This window comes from Haliotis cracherodii, unplaced genomic scaffold, assembly GCF_022045235.1.
Source record: "Haliotis cracherodii isolate W230 unplaced genomic scaffold, xgHalCrac1.p SCAF_18, whole genome shotgun sequence".
NCBI classification, from domain to species: domain Eukaryota; kingdom Metazoa; phylum Mollusca; class Gastropoda; order Lepetellida; family Haliotidae; genus Haliotis; species Haliotis cracherodii.
In genome coordinates, this window is record NW_027266273.1 from 18,816,130 (window position 1) to 18,835,831 (window position 19,702).

Here is a 19,702-nt window from a genome sequence, read left to right on the forward strand (position 1 = left end):
ATCTTTTAAATAACATATGTCATCAAAAGAAAAAAACATACATGCCAAAGATCAAAGTCGTCATTCTGGCAATTTCAGGGAAAATATTTGCATAGCTACAAATGCACTTTGAGTGAATTTTAAGAGCATTACATGACGTCATATCCTGGGCAGTGGCAATAAATTAGTTATTTATGGCAGCCATACCGTACACAATTTTCGTACAACTGCTGTACCAACGAAGGTTTCAGCTTCATTGGTGCAGTGGTTATCGAGGCGATGTTTTTCAGAGCCACAAGTGCATTTCGAGAGAATTTTGGAGCAAGTAAACAGGTTAAAAAAATATGTAATTGTAAAATATATAAGAAACATATGTTGGGAACAAGCATGTAAAGGTTTCAGCTTCATTCATCTTGTAGTTTCTGAAAACAGGCCCAGGAGAAGCAGGCCAAAGGAATATGTGAGAACCATTCTCAAGGATGTATACAGCTAATTTTCATCAATAATACTTACAACAAACCCTACAAATAATCAAATGTTTGTGGCTGAGGGCAAGTATTTATTATGAACAAATAGTTTCAGACCTGTTGCCCAATCAAATCAAGGGGAAACAAAGCTGCTTAACTGTTAATCCAACAAAATAACCCCTTACAACACAATCTTCCATCACAACACTTCCAACAGCATACATGCTCAGTTTGATGAGTTTTACACCAATCATCTGACTTGGTGGATGTCACCATTGGGAAAGGGAATGTCTGTCAATTCTCACAGCAGGTTTCCTACAAAGGTCCACAACAGACCTTCTGTACAGGGCCCTCTTCCACAAAGCGAAGTCCTTCGTAAGCCTATGATAAAGTATGGGAGTTACGACCAACTTAGCACTAATATCGATTTGTGGAACAGGTTCCAGATCAATAACTGATTGTAAGTGTGTGCGTATCTATCAATCAATCAATGTTTATGAAGAATGAAGGCCATCCAGCCCATAATTCCAGTTTGCATCGAAAACCACTTAAAACACTGACTTGTAAAAAGAGCCCTTTAATGATCTAATAAATAGAAATAAACAAAACAAAAGTGGCCATATATAAGTAAAACATTCCAGCAGTATTTCTGTTGTCTGACAAAAACAAAGAGAAAACTCCTACCCTGTGGAGCCTACTCTCACAAACAAACACAAGCATGGACCTGCCGAAACCAATCTTATAAAAAGTCAAGGGCTGAAAAACAAACCACCTTGATTTTAGAGATTTTTCCAGAAATGCATACACATCTGCGTGTGCTGCCTGCATTAGTATAACAAAGATTTGAGTCTCCTAGGGTTCTGCCTGTGTGTGCATTTGTCTCCTTCTGTCTGTGTTCACACAAAGTCTTGATACTTCTTGTGTAACCTCATCTTCATGTCTGTGTGTCTGTCTGCCAGTCTATGTCCACATAATGTCTTGACTGTGTCTGTCCGCCAGTCTATGTCCACACATCTTCTAGATACTTCTTGTGTAGTCTCATCTTCATCAGGTACCCTGAAGCATCAGTGTCACTCATACCTGCAACAGAGATGTGAGTGAGTGAGTGAGTGAGTGAGTCCAAGTGTTCATAGCCCCTCAGTTTGTTTCCATCACTGCATGTACTTATTTGTCTCAACAAACTTATGCTTATATTTCAAAATATCAATACATTATTATTACATAATAACAGTCGGACTGTTATCTTTCAGTGGCTTTAACATGTCAGCCATATGATGATCATCAGCAAACATTTTGGTGTAGAATGTGATAGAATATAGAGGCGGTGCCATAAGCTTATGTCGACAAGAGGTGACGTGAAATGTGTTTCAATGTTACGTTCAAGATTATTGCACTTATACAGCGACGTGCATGCACACATGTGTCACTGTGCGTACTAGTCAGGACTTATGCTGGTTTTATAGAATAGGACACTCAGATACATGGGTGGATACAGCTTTTTTGAAAAGGGGGGGTGCACAATTAAGATCTATTTCTTGTCTTTGGTGGTAATATATACAGAAAATAAAGATTTTTTTCAAATTAAAAAGGGGTGAGTGTGCGCACCCCCGCCTCCCCGCTCTGTATCCGCCCTTGAGATACCATGTTGCAGTTTACCATGTATACCCAACTCAGACATTGTAAAGTGACTCTGAGGCTATCAGTCCTTGTTTTTGTCCCATTATGCCAAGCACAAGCCACTGTATCATCAAGAACCGTCTTTTGGTATGATAGCAACAGGGGAGTAAAGCAATGGGCAGATATTCTATCCACTATACCACTGAGGCAGTGTGTTGACAGACACATGCATGGCATATACATGTACATGTATTTCAATAATAAGAGTGTATCTTGGGGGGGGGGAATCATTGGGGGTGCACATGTTATTTTCAAAAGGGGGTGGCTGGGAGTATCTGCCACTGGAATATATAATGAAATGTCACTTAAACTGTAATGAGCAAGTTGATCACCACACAGTCTTCTTCTTATAGTAAGCTTGATTATTGATGCAGTAACTACTCTTGCAACACTTTGGTCAAAGGAGAGCGTACATAACATAATGAGTGAGTGAGTGAGTTGGGTTTAATGCCGCTCTTAACAGTATTTCAGTTATATCACGGCGTGTTAGCTTAATGCGAGAGGAAAGCCCTTAGTGACCCAGGTCTCAGACGTTTACTACTATGGTGATACCCAAGAGCCCAGGTGTGGTGCTGACAAACCTAGAAACATGATCGGTGAACTGGGATTCGAACCGATAATAATAGCCTTCTGATGTGCCTAAAGGATGCAATCTTGGACAGCAAATTGTGTACAGAACATGACTGTATTAGAGTTATTTATTCTGAGTACAAGAAATACTAGAAACTTATTAGCTCACATTTCAAGATTTGGTGATATTCTAAAACTAAACTAAACCTAAAACCTTCTCTGTCACACTTACCCCGATGTTCCTTCAAAATCTGTATAAAGGCATTGGTTATGTCTTTGGCCATGTTGCGAGCATCCCCACATACATACACAACAGCATCCTGTTTCTCTATCAGATCTAGAGTTAGCTCCCCTTGCTGCAGGAGCTGGTCTTGTACGTATCTGGGGGAGCCTTCCGGCTGACCATCCCTGGAGAAGCTGACAAACAAATGGCTGAGGACTCCTGATTCTTGAAACTCTTGTAACTCTTTCCTGAAACAAACCCAAAGTGTTGTTGCTTGTACTGAGATATATATGTATATAAACACCTGCCTGTAAATATAGCAAGTGATATCCTAAGTTTCAAATTCAAAGACCACAATCACTTTCTAAAATAATGTGAGGTAAAGATGATGTGATGATTTTCATTCTCTGAATTATGAAAGAAAATTGATGATTTTTGCATTGGTCTTTGAACAATGAGTGAGTTTGGTTTAATGCTAATTTTAAATAGTAATTAAATTATATCAAGGTGTGTTGGCTAAATGTGGAATGAAAGCCTTAAGTTACGTTGGTCTCAGATGTTTACCACTTTGGTGAAACCCATGAGCTTGGGGACGGTGCTCACTGACCAAAGATTATTATCACAACACTGCACAATTAATCACATGACACACGTATTGAAAAACGTAAGCTAACATAATGCTGAAAAGGGTCACGTTATAAACAATGCTTGCACATCCAAAATATTGCAAGGCTGTGATCGTATAACCTGGTTGGTAACTTACTGAACCAGCATCTGTAAATATTTGCAAAGGCTTTGTCCCAAATCAGTCCAGATTTGTTGTGGCAAGAATTCACAAGTTGGTAGTAGAATCAGAATTTAGAATGTTTTGCTATTTTTGAAAGCCCAAAGTCTTATCCATGTAATCTTGGAGAATTGACAGAATTAGATAGAGCATAAAATAGTTATCTGATCTATGACTGAGCTCAACACAGATATACAGGACAAATTTCTTCCTCCAAATAACATCAGAAATACCTGAAGAGGTAATCTCTGTCTTGATGTCGACACCCGTAAAATAGGCACGTCTGCCCATATGGCACGTCTGCTTCTGACTGGCTCCTCTGCCATGCTCTATGCTGGAGGAAGCCAATGAAGGGAGCAACGCCTGTTCCTGGACCAATCAGAATGATGGGCACAGAAACATCTTCTGGACAACGGAAAAGCTGATTGGTGCGTGTAAATATGGGAACCTGCAATCAGTAAATAAAAACGGTTAACCTGAGAAGGATGACGCGTTTCTCACAAATATAGTTACTTTAAATCATATCACTATAGAATATTTACTATTATTATTTTATAATATCATTCATTAGAATAATATTCCCCCATCAAAAGATATAATGAAACAGATTTACTAAATTGTCTGATGTACCTTGAGATCATTCCCCTCCTTGTTCTGACAACTGTCGTTGGTTTGTGTTGCCATGGTGATAGTATCCAGCCAACCAGTGCACACACCCTTCCTGGGGGCTGATCTCCCATCAGTGCCAGGGATGCACACGATGTTGAAGACGATGTTGAGTCTGTTGGGTTGGGTCTGAGGAGAACTGAGGACCAAACATAGTTCATATTTGAAGCAAAAAATCTTTGCCTCTACGATTAAAACAGCGGTAGATATAAAAAATTCTTTGAACCTTACATCTGGAACCAATAAAGTATTATAAATAACAACACTATATTATTTAAACTGTACCCTAACCACGCAAAATATGAAGTTATGAAGAATATCACAGAGCTCAATGCAATATGGCGATTCGAGGCAAGAGGAAGATCAAGGACACTTAACTTATATGAGTGACTGACCTCGAGGGTGCGTTAGTTAGAGCTGTTTTCACTCTGTTGTGGATATTGAAGATAAGGAGCAAACAGCATACTGTTTTAGCAGATAGTAATAATAGCAGGTTACCATGCATACACGTATGCCCCTTTCATTATACACAATTATCTCCTATTGATGGGTCAACCTACCTGCACACTGAATAAGGCCTGGGCTGAAGTCTGGGGAGTTGTTCTGAAACACAAGAGATGATGAGTCAGCAAAAAGCATAACTGGGATAGGATAGCATTGCAGTACTCATATATCCTTACTACTCCTACCCTTCAAGGCATAGCAATTTTTAGGGTGCCTGACAGAGAATCTCGACACCACAGCTAAAAACAACATTAAAACACATCTCACCGATCACCCTCTCCACTGGCGGTTGACATGAGGGGAAGGCAGTAAGAACATCCAGTAGAGACAATCTGGACTCTCGGATGAAAGAAGCGTAATCTGCTGCTCCTTGTTTGCTGCAAAGTTCCTGGAGACGTCGCTTTTCACAATCATCGCTTGTAAACTCCACAAATATCCTCAGCAGTGCCTGGAAATTACACATATGACTATTCTGTAGTTACTTTGTACCATCAATAATATCCATATGCTACCAAATGTAAGGTACAAGCAGCCTTCAATGTAGAACAATGAGTAGGGTGTTAAACAGAGAAGCCATTTGGGGACTTAAATCTGGGTGTTTGGCATGAGGAAAATCTTTTCTTCTTTGGTCACAGATGTCGACATGACAGGAATATGTGTCTGAGGGTACACACTCTGACAGAGGAGACAGTGAGGGTCTACAGGGCAGAGGAAAGGGTCTCACCTTCTTGGGTTGGTCGCGGATGTCTACATGTGAGGAAGATGTGTCTGAGGGTACACACTCTGAGAGAGGAGACAGTGAGGGTCTATAGGGCAGAGGAAAGGGTCTCAACCTTCTTGGGTTGGTCGCGGATGTCTACATGTGAGGAATATGTGTCTGAGGGTACACACTCTGATAGAGGAGACAGTGAGGGTCTATAGGGCAGAGGAAAGGGTCTCACCTTCTTGGGTTGGTCGCGGATGTCGACACATGTGAGGAAGATGTGACTGAGGGTACACACTCTGACAGAGGAGACAGTGAGGGTCTACAGGGCAGTGGAAAGGGTCTCACCTTCTTGGGCTGGTCGCGGATGTCGACACATGTGAGGAAGATGTGTCTGAGGGTACACAGAGGAGGAATGTGAGCAGGAATGGCAGCATTCTTCTTCTTGGTCCCCGGAATCACACTCAGCTCTACAGTGGAGTCAGCATCACTTGCATGATCAAGTCTGAAAATGGAACCGTAGTCATCTTTACACAAACATGACACACAGAAGAGTAGAGTTGAGCATAATAGAGTGAGTGAGCCATAACCTAGGTATCTGTATAGAGATCGACAGTTAATATGAGGGCATAAATTTCTGGTATTTTTTCATGCCAATGAATTTTGACATACAGTGTCATACATTTTATCGAAATCTGATTACCACAAAGTAATTTCCAAGGCATGGGAGGCAGCACTGTAGACCAATGTAACATAATGTCCCTCTAGCACAACATTCTCACTCACCTAATTCCTCACTCGGGACTAAACTATGTCCCTCTAGCACAACATTCTAACTCACCTAATTCCTCACTCGGGACTAAACTACGTCCCTCTAGCACAACATTCTCACTCACCTAATTCCTCACTCGGAACTAAACTATGTCCCTCTAGCACAACATTCTAACTCACCTCATTCCTGACTCGGGACTAAACTATGTCCCTCTAGCACAACATTCCAACTCACCTAATTCCTCACTCGGGACTAAACTACGTCCCTCTAGCACAACATTCTAACTCACCTAATTCCTCACTTGGGACATAACTATGTCCCTCTAGCACAACATTCTAACTCACCTAATTCTTCACTTGGGACATAACTATGTCCCTCTAGCACAACATTCTAACTAACCTAATTCCTCACTCGGGACTAAACTATGTCCCTCTAGCACAACATTCTAACTAACCTAATTCCTCACTCGGGACTAAACTATGTCCCTCTAGCACAACATTCTAACTCACCTAATTCCTCACTCGGGACTAAACTATGTCCCTCTAGCACAACATTCTCACTCACCTAATTCCTCACTCGGGACTAAACTATGTCCCTCTAGCACAACATTCTAACTCACCTAATTCCTCACTCGGGACTAAACTATGTCCCTCTAGCACAACATTCTAACTCACCTAATTCCTCACTCGGGACTAAACTATGTCCCTCTAGCACAACATTCTAACTCACCTAATTCCTCACTCGGGACTAAACTACGTCCCTCTAGCACAACATTCTAACTCACCTAATTCCTCACTCGGGACTAAACTATGTCCCTCTAGCACAACATTCTAACTCACCTAATTCCTCACTCGGGACTAAACTGTGTCCCTCTAGCATAACATTCTCACTCGCCTAATTCCTCACTCGGGACTAAACTGTGTCCCTCTAGTACAACATTCTAACTCACCTAATTCCTCACTCGGGACTAAACTATGTATCTGTAGCACAAAACTCAAAAGCACATATAAACCCCACCAGCAAAAAACTCTATCCATCTAGCACAAGAAATTATAGAACTGTCTAACTTCCCTTCACTCTCTTCAATTTTTGATAAAGCAGAAGGGTGCATAGCTGTTCAGTGTGGTAAATAATCGATCTGTTTTATGCCTTTGCTATCATCAGAAGAAGGTGGCCATAAGTTTCTCATTGGGTCTGGCTGATGTAAACTTTTTAGGAATTGAATCCCAAAGTGGAACCATTCACAGGGTTCTTGTTTTCTCTCGGGATCATTGTGATATGGGTATACATAAAGTTCTCCCAAACTTTAACATAGACTCATGACAGTCGTAGCATTACGATCGCTCTACGATCAGTTCTGTCACTGGCCCAAATTGAAAATCATTTGGGTTGTGAATATATCTGATTATTGGGGCATTAGATGTGATGACTTGTGCAGGCTTCATTTCATCCGATAGCATTCACGGAACTCATCAGGTACAAACCTTTGACATATGTCAATGTTCCTGAAGGATTGTTTCTATAGACCCATAAGGGAAACCGGTGGTCTCGTCAAACTCTAAGTGTAATAAGCCTATTGCTTAATGCCAGGTTAAGATGGCTTCATTAGTGTTACTGGTGGTGGGTTAACCAGGGCCTCGTTCCAAAAAGCAATCATAGCGCTACAACTGTCGTAAACCTATTGGAGTTATGATCTTTGTAGAGCTACCATCACTTTGTGGAACAGGGTCTTGAGCAGGGGTCATCTTCCAAATTCTCCATCCAACACTAAAATTCCTTCACCCAAAGTGAATTGTGGCATAGGATGGAGAAGCATCCTCAGAAACAGCATGCAACCAGCACAAAATCAGTATTCTTTGGTGGTTAACCCTCTTTGGGAAAACGACTCTGAGGACAGCTTTCTACTCAGCTTTGTCTATTTCAATCCTAAAGTTTTGTATGTTTGATTTGTTTGTTTTTAATGCTGCATTCAGCAACATTCCAGCTATAGGATGATGGTCTGTAAATAATCGAGTCTGGACCAGACAATCCAGTCATTGACATCATGAGCACTGATCCACGTAATTTGGATATGATGACATGCATCAACCAAGTCAGCGAGCCTGACCACCCGATCCCATTAGTCGCCTCTTATGACAAGCATAGTCGCTTTTTACGGCAAGCATGGCTTCCTGAAGACCTGTTCTACCATGGATCTTCACGGGTCTTCAAATCTAAAGAGTAGGGTAGCTTAGAGTCTATTATGAGGCTATGTCATGGAACTGAATCATGCCAAATTGGGAAAGTTACTCTACAAAGTTTAATACTCATATGTAAGTCACACATAAGCAAAGCAACAATCTAGATATGCCAGGCTCAAAACCTTCTCATGGCCTCTTGTATGCCGAAGTAAGGGACACAACTCTGCAGCAAATCTTGTAACAGTGAAATATGCAACCAGTCACAATATATCCTCTGTTGTTCAACCATTTTTTAACAACCAATTCTCCATATTACCTGTCCAGCAGCCTGTCCACTTCCTGAGGGTCGTTGGGGCAGACGACAGACACAGCATCACCAGCCTCATAAGTCAGCCCACTCCCCTGCACGACAAAGAAATCAGCATCAGATTCTTTCTTAAACTGTTAAATTCAACAAGAATCCAACATTCTCACAGATCTTTCTGAAGTTGTCTGCACCATACTTATTACTTGATGGTGTTGGATGATGGATGACTGCCACAACTGAATAACAACCAGCGAGTGCAGATTGTTTTACACAGCACTCAGCAAGGAATACTGACATGTGAATAACTGAGTTTCGACCACAGAGTAAGACTTATTCAGCTTATTGGTCCTGTTTATTTCATTCTTTGCCTCATTAATTTACTTACCTCAGTGTTTAAAGAGAGCAGCAAGGTCTTCTTGACAGCATCATCCCTTGTGAGGACTTCTGCATCTTCAACAGTAACCATGGCGACATCACTTGAAGCAGACGGAAACTTACAGCCATTTTGCATTGGCAATGAAGTCGTATCCTGAAATGAAGTGCAGTTTTACATAAGCATGATCTAGTAATGAAAATATTCAAGTGAGAGGAAAACATGCAAGACTGATGGCACAAGCCTTACTGCTCACATGGCAACATATTCAGATCAATTTATGAAGCACAAATAATAACAACAACAACAACAACAACAACAAGCATGAAATACTCACATCCCCCGCCAATATGACATGTCGGGTTGTGTGCGATGTAAATGGCCTAATTGCAGCACTAAAAAAGGTTATTACTGGTGTAGTTTTTCCATCTGTAGTTTATGATAGAATATGTAACTGAATTTGTAATGAGTAAGGATTAGTAAGGATGAGACATATGGACGAACAACTTCTTTATTGCAATTAGGAGCGATGGTTTCGGTGAAGGTTCTGACACCGTCATCAAGCAAGTGAAGTACAGAGTATGGTTGACAAGAATATATAGTGTTTATACAGTTGAGTAGGTTTAAGATCAGTTACACTGTTGTATTTGTAATGAGTTGTGTTTCTGCATGAAGTTAGTCAGTGAATGCAACAACTGTGTCCATGACACTTTTGGAGGAACAAGCAATGCAGAAATTTACCAACAAGAAAGGTAATGTATTCAATACTGTGAGATGGCATTATGTGCCAAGTTTGGTGAAGAAATATGGTACGGTTTTCAAGATCTGCCCTGGAAACGAGGACTACTGCCATTTTCAGTCTAAATCAAAGTCGTTGCCATGGAAACTCGAAAAAATAATAATTTTTTGAAATCCCAAACTATCAAAAGGCACCGGTTCACCACTAGACCTATCTATATGCGAAGTTTCATGAAGAAATATAGTACGGTTTTCAAGATCTGCTCTGGAAACGAGGACTATAGCCATTTTCAGGCTAAATCAAAGTCGTTGCCATGGAAACTCGAAAAATAACTTTTTTCAAAATCCCAAACTATCAAAAGGCACCAGTTCACCACTAGATCTATCTATGTGCCAAGTTTGGTGAAGAAATATAGTACGGTTTTCAAGATCTGATCCGGAAACGAGGACTACGGCCATTTTCAGTCTAAATCAAAGTCGTTGCCATGGAAACTCGAAAAATAATTTTGTTTTGTTAAAAATTCCAAACTATTAAAAGGCACCAGTTCACCACTAGACCTATCTATGTGCCAAGTTTGGTAAAGAAATATGGTATGGTTTTCAAGATCTGCTCTGGAAACGAAATGTGACGGACGGAGTGACGGACGGACGGAAGGACGGACAGAAGGACACAACATGACACAACAAGTGAACTTTTAACTGACCAAAGTGTTCTCGGGCATATAGGTGCAGGTGAGGAACGCAGGCGGGAGAGCTGGAACAGACAGACCACTCTCACACAGTGGCGGAACAGAAACACACAGACTCGGTACACAGGTGGAGACGGAACAGTCTCCTTGCGTTGTGTCAGGGGTAGATGCGACTGTCTGCTTTTCTATGGACACATTCTGAGCTGACTGGTCAGTCCCTTTCTGAGCTGAATACTCAGTCCCATTCTGAGCTGCTAATGAAGTCTCTTTATCAGTCCTGTTGAGTGAATTGTTTTGATCAATAATCAAAACCTCTGAAGTATGTGAAGGTGTATTGCTATTTTGTATATGATTATTCTTGTCATCATTTAAAGTCAAGGCTATCACAGAATCAGTCACACTGGTCACAGTTGTCTCCCTTGACAGGTCAGTCATGGCAGGGACTTGAGATTCTGTTGCTTCAGGAGATGTGTTCCCATTCTGACGAAGACTTGACTGGATATTACTTTGTGTGTCCCCTGATGGGATGGAGGTGTTGTTATCAGAGTTCTCACAACACTGAACAACTTCAGCCCTTCCTGAATCATCAGGTTCTGGTAAATCCAAAAATTTTCTCAGAGCAGCCCACAATCCGTCAATCCATGGCTCCACTACAACCTCCAAGCTGGAAGTACATACCAATGAAGGGATACATTGTCTTGGATATACATCAACATAACTTTGTTTAGGAAACACAAACATAAAGCAGCAGGCATCTATAGAGACCATTTGCCTTGCTGTCGTTAACAAGCTATATCTTACTCAGGATAAAACAAAACAGTCTACCATTTAGAATGTCATTCCACTGTCAACCTTCTTTGACAGATCATGGTCAAGCAGATATATTATCTTTGGAGTAAATTGAATTGAGTGATTTTCATCATCTAGGAAACTGAATACTTTTTGTTGTTGTTTGTCCGTCTGTGTCAAGACACTGCTTACGAGGAGCCAAACATAAATCTAAAAAAACATGAGGTGAGTTGAAGTGAAATGCGGTGTAACAAATATTTATTTACATATGCTAGTATAGTTTTAATAAAAAAATCAGGTGACATGAAGGGGAAGGTTATATATATTGTAAAAACGGTAAAATGGCACCCACAAGCATTGAAAAGTGGGGTCCATGCTTTGCAGGGAACCACAAAATGTCAGGTGTTTGAAATTAAGATGAGTGTACAGTCAAGTCTCGTTAATCTGACACTCGTTAATCCGACAATCGGCTTTATCTGACACTAATGATGGGAACCGATTACCGGTAAATCAGTGCTATTTAGACCTGTTAATCCGACAGTCTCACACTCTGACTCCGACACACCTCATTTGCATCGAATTACCAAAATCACTCATTAATCAGTCTTGTTTATCCGACTCAGTGATCAGCGTACTCCATGGTCATCTGCCTGTGAGTACACAGCCTGTATTATTATACGAGACAAGTCAGCTGGTAGCTGCATATTACAACGGCTGCAGAGATAAACTTGCTTAACAATAAACAATAAATGCTTTAAATAAACAAAACAGGATTAATCACATGCTTACATTACCTCAATCTCATTTAAGTCAGATACAAGTTCTCACTATCGGTAAGGACATCCCATTACAAGTCACATCAGAACAACCTTTCGCGAACTATGACATGCCAATGAAATGACTAACAGGAAGTCAACATTAGCAACTAAGAAAGCAGCTTTCTTAAGCTTTGGGGTAACAGTTTCAAAATGGCGACTTCCATTCCAGACTATCCTTTTAAAAGTATTTTGACATACACTCATACAGCCTATAGTCCGTAACAGTTGTTTTGTGCTAAGCTTTAGAGGTTGCATAATTAGAAAACACATCCTGCTAACAATGTAATATAAGAATATGAATATTTCATTTTTTATTTTTTATTACGTTTTTGTATCATTACCTATCGTGTAGTTGTCCGAATTTCGATCACGAAGTTGATACTACTTAATTTTGTTTATCTGACTTATTCATTAATTCGACATAATTATATGCAACCAACGATGTCGGATTAACGGGACTTGACTGTACTTGTCTATGTCTTGTAACATTTAGGAAGGCCTGGTGACATTTCCATCTGGTCAACTACTTTTACCATTAGGAATATGGCAACTCTGTGGATGTAATTATTCAGGATAAGTAACAACAAAAATTACTTTTAATCCTGCATCTACATTAACAATAGCCAACAACTTACCCCACAGCATCATCTGCCCAGGCGCTGTTGTAGAATCTGAGAGCACCTAGATCCTCCAAACGCCGATCAACTGTCTTCCCACAATTACAGAAGTTGGTGTAGTTGGAATCTCCCAGGCCTGTAGCATGAAAAATTCCTCATAACAGCAGATATAGGCATGATAGGCTTGTACTAGTTACTGATACCAGAACATAATTGTATCTAACGAAAATAATGTAAATTTTACAATAGATTGTATATTTATATACTTATCCTATTTCACACTATGCATTTCTCATTCTTCTTTCAATCTTAAGCGGAAACATGCTAAAACAAAGCTTTCCACGTTCTAACATAGCAACCCCCCCCCGACCACACCTTTGCATCACCATGGTTACCTCCCAACAATCTGGGTCCTGCACGCTTTTCGTGCCGGTTGACCTACACACGCTTAACACATGGTTTCCCCAGTCAACTCATTCTCTTTCTAGGGCTAGGTAGAAAGTATGGGCTGATAGTCGGCTGAAGACAGGACAACTCTAAAAGGCGAACGTGTGTCCTTGCGCACTTCAGCCATGGTCACTGTAAAGGTGGGAAACATCGGCTGTGAAGGATAAAACTGATAGAGCTTCCCTTCATCAAAGGGAAGTTATGGTTGATGAAGTGGTTTGGGAAAAAGATGAGGGAGGGACGATAATGAGGGAGACCTGTTCGCATAGGTTTTTTGGTTGACGAAAGTACAGAATTCTTTAACAAAGCATTGAAAAGCTCATCCACCAAAGGCTTGTAAATTGTGAAGACAGGTTATAAATCTATCTCGGGGAGGTTGAGACAAAGTCGACGTCGATCTGTGTATCCAAGTCACTCCTGATGAGGCATATATCGATAGTAATCACACATAGATTGTAATCTGTATAATGGGTATTGATGCATAACAGCCTAGCGATGCATAAGGGAAGAAGCCCATGTGAAGGTACTGCTATCGATTCCCGCTGTGGTGGCGTTCCCGGGCGGAAGATCCGAGAATGGCCAGGGAAGGAAAAGCACTGTATTGACGTTGTTGATGCCAGCAGCAGAAGAGGTGTGAAAAAGACATGATCCTCCAAGATGACTGGTGACACAGTAGAAAACTCAGTTTAAACAGGAGCTGTGGCTCTAGGATGAACGCCCTGTGCAGGAAACGATGAGGGGGTCAAAATGTCATGCAGAGCTCCAGATACATTTTTGAGCAATTGAGTTTTTACTGACAGGTTTCTGTTTTAATTGGGATACTGCATTTTTTGTTGGCAGCATGTCTTTAGACTTTGAACACTGGTCATCGTAGCTGTGTAAGTAAAAACTAAAGAATTATTTGTAAAATGTAAACACAGAAGACATGTCTTGCTTTGGGTGCTGTAAGCGTGACAAACACAACCTCTAACATGTGAATCAGAGGTGGAAATTACACGTCTGTTTTTCTTTATCAAAGACAAGTCGGCCAATTTTAGGTTCGGCTTCCACTTCCCATCAATTACTGAGGTAAACTGGACACACATGAAAAAGACAAATGTATTCTCTAATATCATTACAATCTCCACAGTGTGACGATAAGAATGAGAATGAGTTGGCTGGGGGAACCTTGTGTTCAGCGCATGTATACGTGCAGGACCCAGGTTGTTGGGAGGTGACCATGGTGATGCAATGTGCTTTTGGATGGATTGCTTTGTTTTGAAGCTGGAAAGCTTTGTTTAAGCATGTTTCTACTTAGGATTGAAAGAGCAATGAGAAATGCATAGTGTGAGATTGGATAAGTTTAAAATTTACATTTCAATCAGTCTGTGGTAAAACCTTGGACCCCTTATCAGCCTCCCTGCTCAAATACTTATAAACCTACTGGCTGTTTGCGTAACTCGATATGGAGTTTTTGAAATTGTTGTAACACCTCGTAGGAGGTATTACAACGATTGTAACACCTTGTAGGAGGGCTTACAATCATTGTAAACCCTTGATAGAACAAAAACTACGAACAGCCTACGAGACGCACGTGCAGATTTCGTGCCATTGCGAGACGCACGTGCAGAGTTCGCAACGTTGCGAAACCCACGTGCTGAGGTCACCGGTTTCACGACTGCAGGCGATATTTCATCTCCGATACAGGTTATACATTTGAGAGTTTTTATTAAAGTTATTTGAATAAAAACGTTGTCTATGCGATGAGTCAGTTTATAAGTTGGACAAACCATGTCTCCGTAGGCCCCCTCTAGTAATCCCTCAGAGACATGCTTTCTCCTACACATACATACAATACTAACAGTACAGTCTGTGACTTTAGCCATAAATCCAAAGATTGAGTGTAGTCCAATTATTTTTTTATGATCATAGTGGATGCTCCAAATAAAGTCTACAGAAAATGATCATGCTAGTTGACTCTTAAGTTAAGTTAAAGTTACCAAGTATCTAGGTTTACTAAACCTGTTGACCATTGACTGATGCTTTACATAATGCGCCAAGAAACATGAAGTCTGCCAACACAGCCATACCTAGCAAGGTGTAATGGAGCCCAGCAAGGTGGTCCTCCGCTAGTGTCTTCTTCTTCAACCTCCGCACAAACTTACAGGCTGTGTCAGGGGGCTCTCCATCACCTGTTGTTGATGTGACGATGACAACACATCTTTCTTTCTCTATGTTAAACTGAAATTATACAACTGAACAATTACAAAAAAGATTCATATATAATGAAAAATGAAAAACTACATATCTGATGTTTTATTCAATTAGTGCATACTGGCTGTTCATAAGTTTCAAATGTAAATTTTGAATAATTCTTTTTTTTTTAAAAGACCAAATGAAAATATATACAAATTCTGTTTCATGCATTTTCATCATTCCTTGCTTGAGTATTATACACATAATAAAACAGTATTTACTGCTATTGAGAACTTGCACTAGATTTCAGTTTAGGGTCTGGTCATTTATGATTAGGGAGTGGAGGGGGGGGGGGGGGGGGGGGGTATACTACATACTATTAATAAAATGCTCACGTACACATGATTTATATGAGTGATTTTCACAGGAGGCACGTGCATTTGTGACAATAATTGATTTGATCATGGCGATTGTGTAATTGTACACTCAGGGATTTTGTCATATACTTAGCTACATTTATAGGAACAAAAGATTACTATTACAATTTGATAGCCTTATCAGTCAAACGACACGTTACTGTCATGACATATATCGGGGATGTACATAAGTCTCCAATCAAAATATGCAGGACATTTGAATAAGACATGTATTTCATCTTAAATGGAGTCTAACTACACATTTTACAAAGTCGATGATCATAACCAATACCTAACCGTCTAATCGTCTTCTTAAGTTACTAATTTCGGCAATTCACATATAGACAAAGAAAACATCTAAATTCTACATTTCTTTATAATATGCCTGTTACATAAATTCTGTACTAGATAATAATTTATACATTTCTAATGCCTGTTACATAAATTATGTACCAGATAATAATTTACTTTAATAACATACTCTTGATGAGTCACACATTTTAACAGGGGCGGACTATGAGTTCTGATCATAATGAGGTACTTGTATGCTCAACAGGGTTAAACACATTGTTGATACTGCAAGAACAGTTAAAAATACTGTAGGTCAACATCTAAAGTTTATCAGATGAAATAACCTTTTTTTCGGTTTGACTAAGACAATGCATCTCAGCATGGAGTCCCTCCTTTTCTGCTCTCTCACAAATCTCCTCTGATATGGCTTTAGCTTGGCCAGTCTGCGAGCCATACAGGAGGAGAAAACGGTTTTGGGTATGTCCTGGCATGATATCTGAAATATATCCACATACATGTACATTCTATATCTCAAAGCAGAACACACAAAAACAGGGCTTGATACTCTCACACATTTGTACTCTCAAACACACAACAAACATTATGACAGTGAGACAATGCCATGAAAATGACAGTATTACAGTTTTCAGGAAATATATATTTTTGTGGGATATCGGGTGTGTTCATAAACATAATAAAACAGGACATGAACAGTTGATTTTATTCATGGTTGCCCTGGTTTCTTACGTGCATCAGGGCCTTAAAGGGGCACTGATCCAACACAATTCCCGGGACTGGTTGTTGCCTTTGTTATTGTTTTTTCCTCGTGAGTACCCGGATGATACGCAACGCAACTGAGCGTGACCAGAGACTGGGCTACCGTCTGCAAGGACAGCTAAATAAACTTGGAGGCTGGAGGCAATATTTGTTTTACGAATCTTTGCATAAACACTGATTGGTTAACTGTGATCTATAAAGATTTCGACAAAGGGCGCATGTTAATTAATTTCTTCAGCCTAAACAAACAAACAAAGAGAACGGCGGAGCTCATCGGATGTCCTCATTTGGAAATACCCCAGATGGTTATAGTTTAATACTAAAAAAAGTATCTATGCAGTGAAAGCATTTTCGGATTTCGGATTGCGTCGATAATACGATTACTAATCCCTTGTTGTCATCCACGTTTTCTCGTATAACCTTACACTTGTGTATTTGTCGTCATTCACTTGATGCTCAGTTAATGAATTTATTACAGGTACAATTATTGGTAGCACCACTTAGATTACCTGACAAAGGTTCCCATTTGGCATTTATTGTGTCTGGGGTAATTATTCAATCTAAATCAAGGTTTGAAGTGAGGTGAAATGTGTGTTATGTAATATGCACGTGGCAGACCAGCAAGAGGTGAATGATCAGTTGATTTACTTTTTTTGTAAATCAACAGATCGTTCCTAGTCATCAAAAAATTAACAGAAAATACGTGGATTGATTAATCACTGTTATCTTGCACAGTGGATTTGTCAAAAGTGAGTGTTTACATGTCTAGGTTTACTTAAACAAAGGGAATACACTCATATCATGGCATGAAGTGCCGATGTAAAAACAACATACTTTGTTCAAAGGGTTAACTGATAATACGTTGATTGATTGCTCATTGTTATCTATCACTCAATGGATTTTTTAGGAACCGTGGACGTTATGAAAATAGTTGTCACATGGGCTTTCTCAGCCGACTTGAGACCTGACACCTATGCGAAACCCCTGAAACAATCCAAGTGATCAGTTGAGAAACGAACACAGGTTATAATATCCTGAAACAATATATATCTTTTAAAATATTTGATTGTTACAGAGACACGTGACATCAAATAAGTTTCTTTGTACAGCTGCAAACAAGTGGGATATTGTTCCTTTGTGTGGATATTCACGGATACATTCCTCGAACAAGGAAGCTCCTAAAATTTATACACATAAATTTGGTAGGTTGCAATTATGGTATTTGCATTTTGTTTTCCTTCATATGAACCGATTCGGTCTTGTTTCTCTACGTCTTGGTTGGGAAATTCTTCAATGCATGATAGACGTTGTTTTCACAGGTCTTTTCCTTTGTAAGCGTGTATATATAACCGTCAATTTGTAAAATGTGATTCTCTCAGGCAATTTTTAAAATGTGTAAATATTTCAGTCATTTTGACTAAAAAATCTGTCCAGATTGATTAAGATGATCAAAAGGGCCTACAAACATCACAACAGATTATTATGTAGGATTAGAAGCCAAACAACATAGACATGTACTTTTCAACGTAACATTTTCAGTCTCTTGGTGATGACATTAAACATCAAAATGTTTGGAATTCGTTATCATAATAATACAGATGGAAATGTTTTTCAGTCACTTTGTAAAATAACTCAATATTTAGACTTTAAATTAATTTGAAAATGTTACACATTTTGACAGTAAAAAAAATATACACACTATAGAAAAAGCAATGCTCAGGTGAAATATTTACTTTGTGTTGCAAGTCAAAATAGTGTAAACGAAAATCGCAAAATTACCAAGCAAGTGACTTATCAATACTTCGTCAACTTTACCGATGCTACCCACAAAGATACCTACATTTCCTTATTATCTCGAAAACTGTATTTCATTTTGTTGATCAATGTGACCATACGCGCTTATTACTACCCATAAAAGTGACTGATGCGCTTACGAATTGCGCAGCAGAGGTCGCGAACTAGTCTAGATTTCTGCTATACATCCGGGTACTCACTGGGAAAAAACAATAACAAAGGCAACAACCAGTCCCGGGGAATTGCGTTAGATCAGTGCCCCTTTAACCAGTTTCTGACCGGAAACGTTTCCAAGGAACCAATAAATTTGGCATAATCTACAAATCACAGTAAAACGATGCTCCATTGTTTTTCATGATGTGCCCCAAATGTTGAACGAAACACTGATCCTTGCTTACTGTTATGATTAATCTCAATTTCCGTGCCACAAATGGTTATGCAATTTTGTCAACAGTACTTATCACGATACAAGTGTTGGATAGCAAGAGATTAGTTTAATTAAAATTATTTCTAGTCACTTTTATCTAATCTGCGTCTTGGTTCACAATCCCCTCGTGTAGAGCGAAAACATGAAACTGGACACATCCATTGACATAAACCTGACGGATTGTACCACACGTCTTACCTCGACGCTTGTTATGAAGGAAATGACATTTTACCGGAAGCAGTGCTTTTAATACATATCGAAGTGAACTATGGGATTGCTGAATACGCTTAAACATATTTCGTTACGACTAATTCGCTTTAATGTAAAAGGATTTCTTGAAGATTAAATTTCATCGAAATTTATGCATGAGAAATATTTATTGGTTGGTACTATTCATACACAATTATATATCCTTACATTAGGATAACATTACAACAGTTTATTCTAAAAACAGATGATACATTTACAAGAACAATATTGCAATATAGATAGTCACGTAGAAAAGCGAAGAAACTTTAT

General features: G+C 39.5%; 1 protein-coding gene across 2 annotated transcripts; it reads right to left on the reverse strand.

Annotated features, from left to right (window-relative positions):
* Positions 1–1,391: 1,391 nt before the first annotated feature.
* On the reverse strand, positions 1,392–19,403 carry LOC139465847 (methionine synthase reductase-like). Of its 2 annotated transcripts, none has more exons than XM_071247800.1 (14): positions 19,382–19,403; positions 16,530–16,681; positions 15,373–15,523; positions 12,875–12,992; positions 10,648–11,296; positions 9,218–9,361; positions 8,842–8,927; positions 5,922–6,078; positions 5,138–5,318; positions 4,927–4,969; positions 4,331–4,505; positions 3,934–4,148; positions 2,926–3,164; positions 1,392–1,526 (listed from the first exon to the last, which is right to left on the reverse strand). In XM_071247800.1, the coding sequence occupies exons 2-14, from the start codon at positions 16,674–16,676 to the stop codon at positions 1,447–1,449; spliced, it is 2,385 nt and encodes a 794-aa protein (XP_071103901.1). In that variant the 5' UTR covers positions 16,677–16,681; positions 19,382–19,403; the 3' UTR covers positions 1,392–1,446. The 2 variants fall into 2 exon arrangements, with proteins under 2 accessions (XP_071103901.1, XP_071103900.1); XM_071247799.1 differs by lacking the exon at positions 19,382–19,403 and adding an exon at positions 19,275–19,352.
* Positions 19,404–19,702: the final 299 nt, after the last annotated feature.

Excerpts from the sequence above, each read along its gene's own strand:
- LOC139465847 (XM_071247799.1), bottom strand. The coding sequence starts at position 19,341 with ATGTGTCCAGTTTCATGTTTTCGCTCTACACGAGGGGATTGTGAACCA. Across the intron at positions 16,682-19,274 it reads AAGACGCAGATTAGATAAAA|ATATCATGCCAGGACATACC; the intron begins GTGACTAGAAAT and ends GATATATTTCAG. Across the intron at positions 5,319-5,921 it reads TCCGCGACCAGCCCAAGAAG|GCACTGCTGAGGATATTTGT; the intron begins GTGAGACCCTTT and ends TGTAATTTCCAG.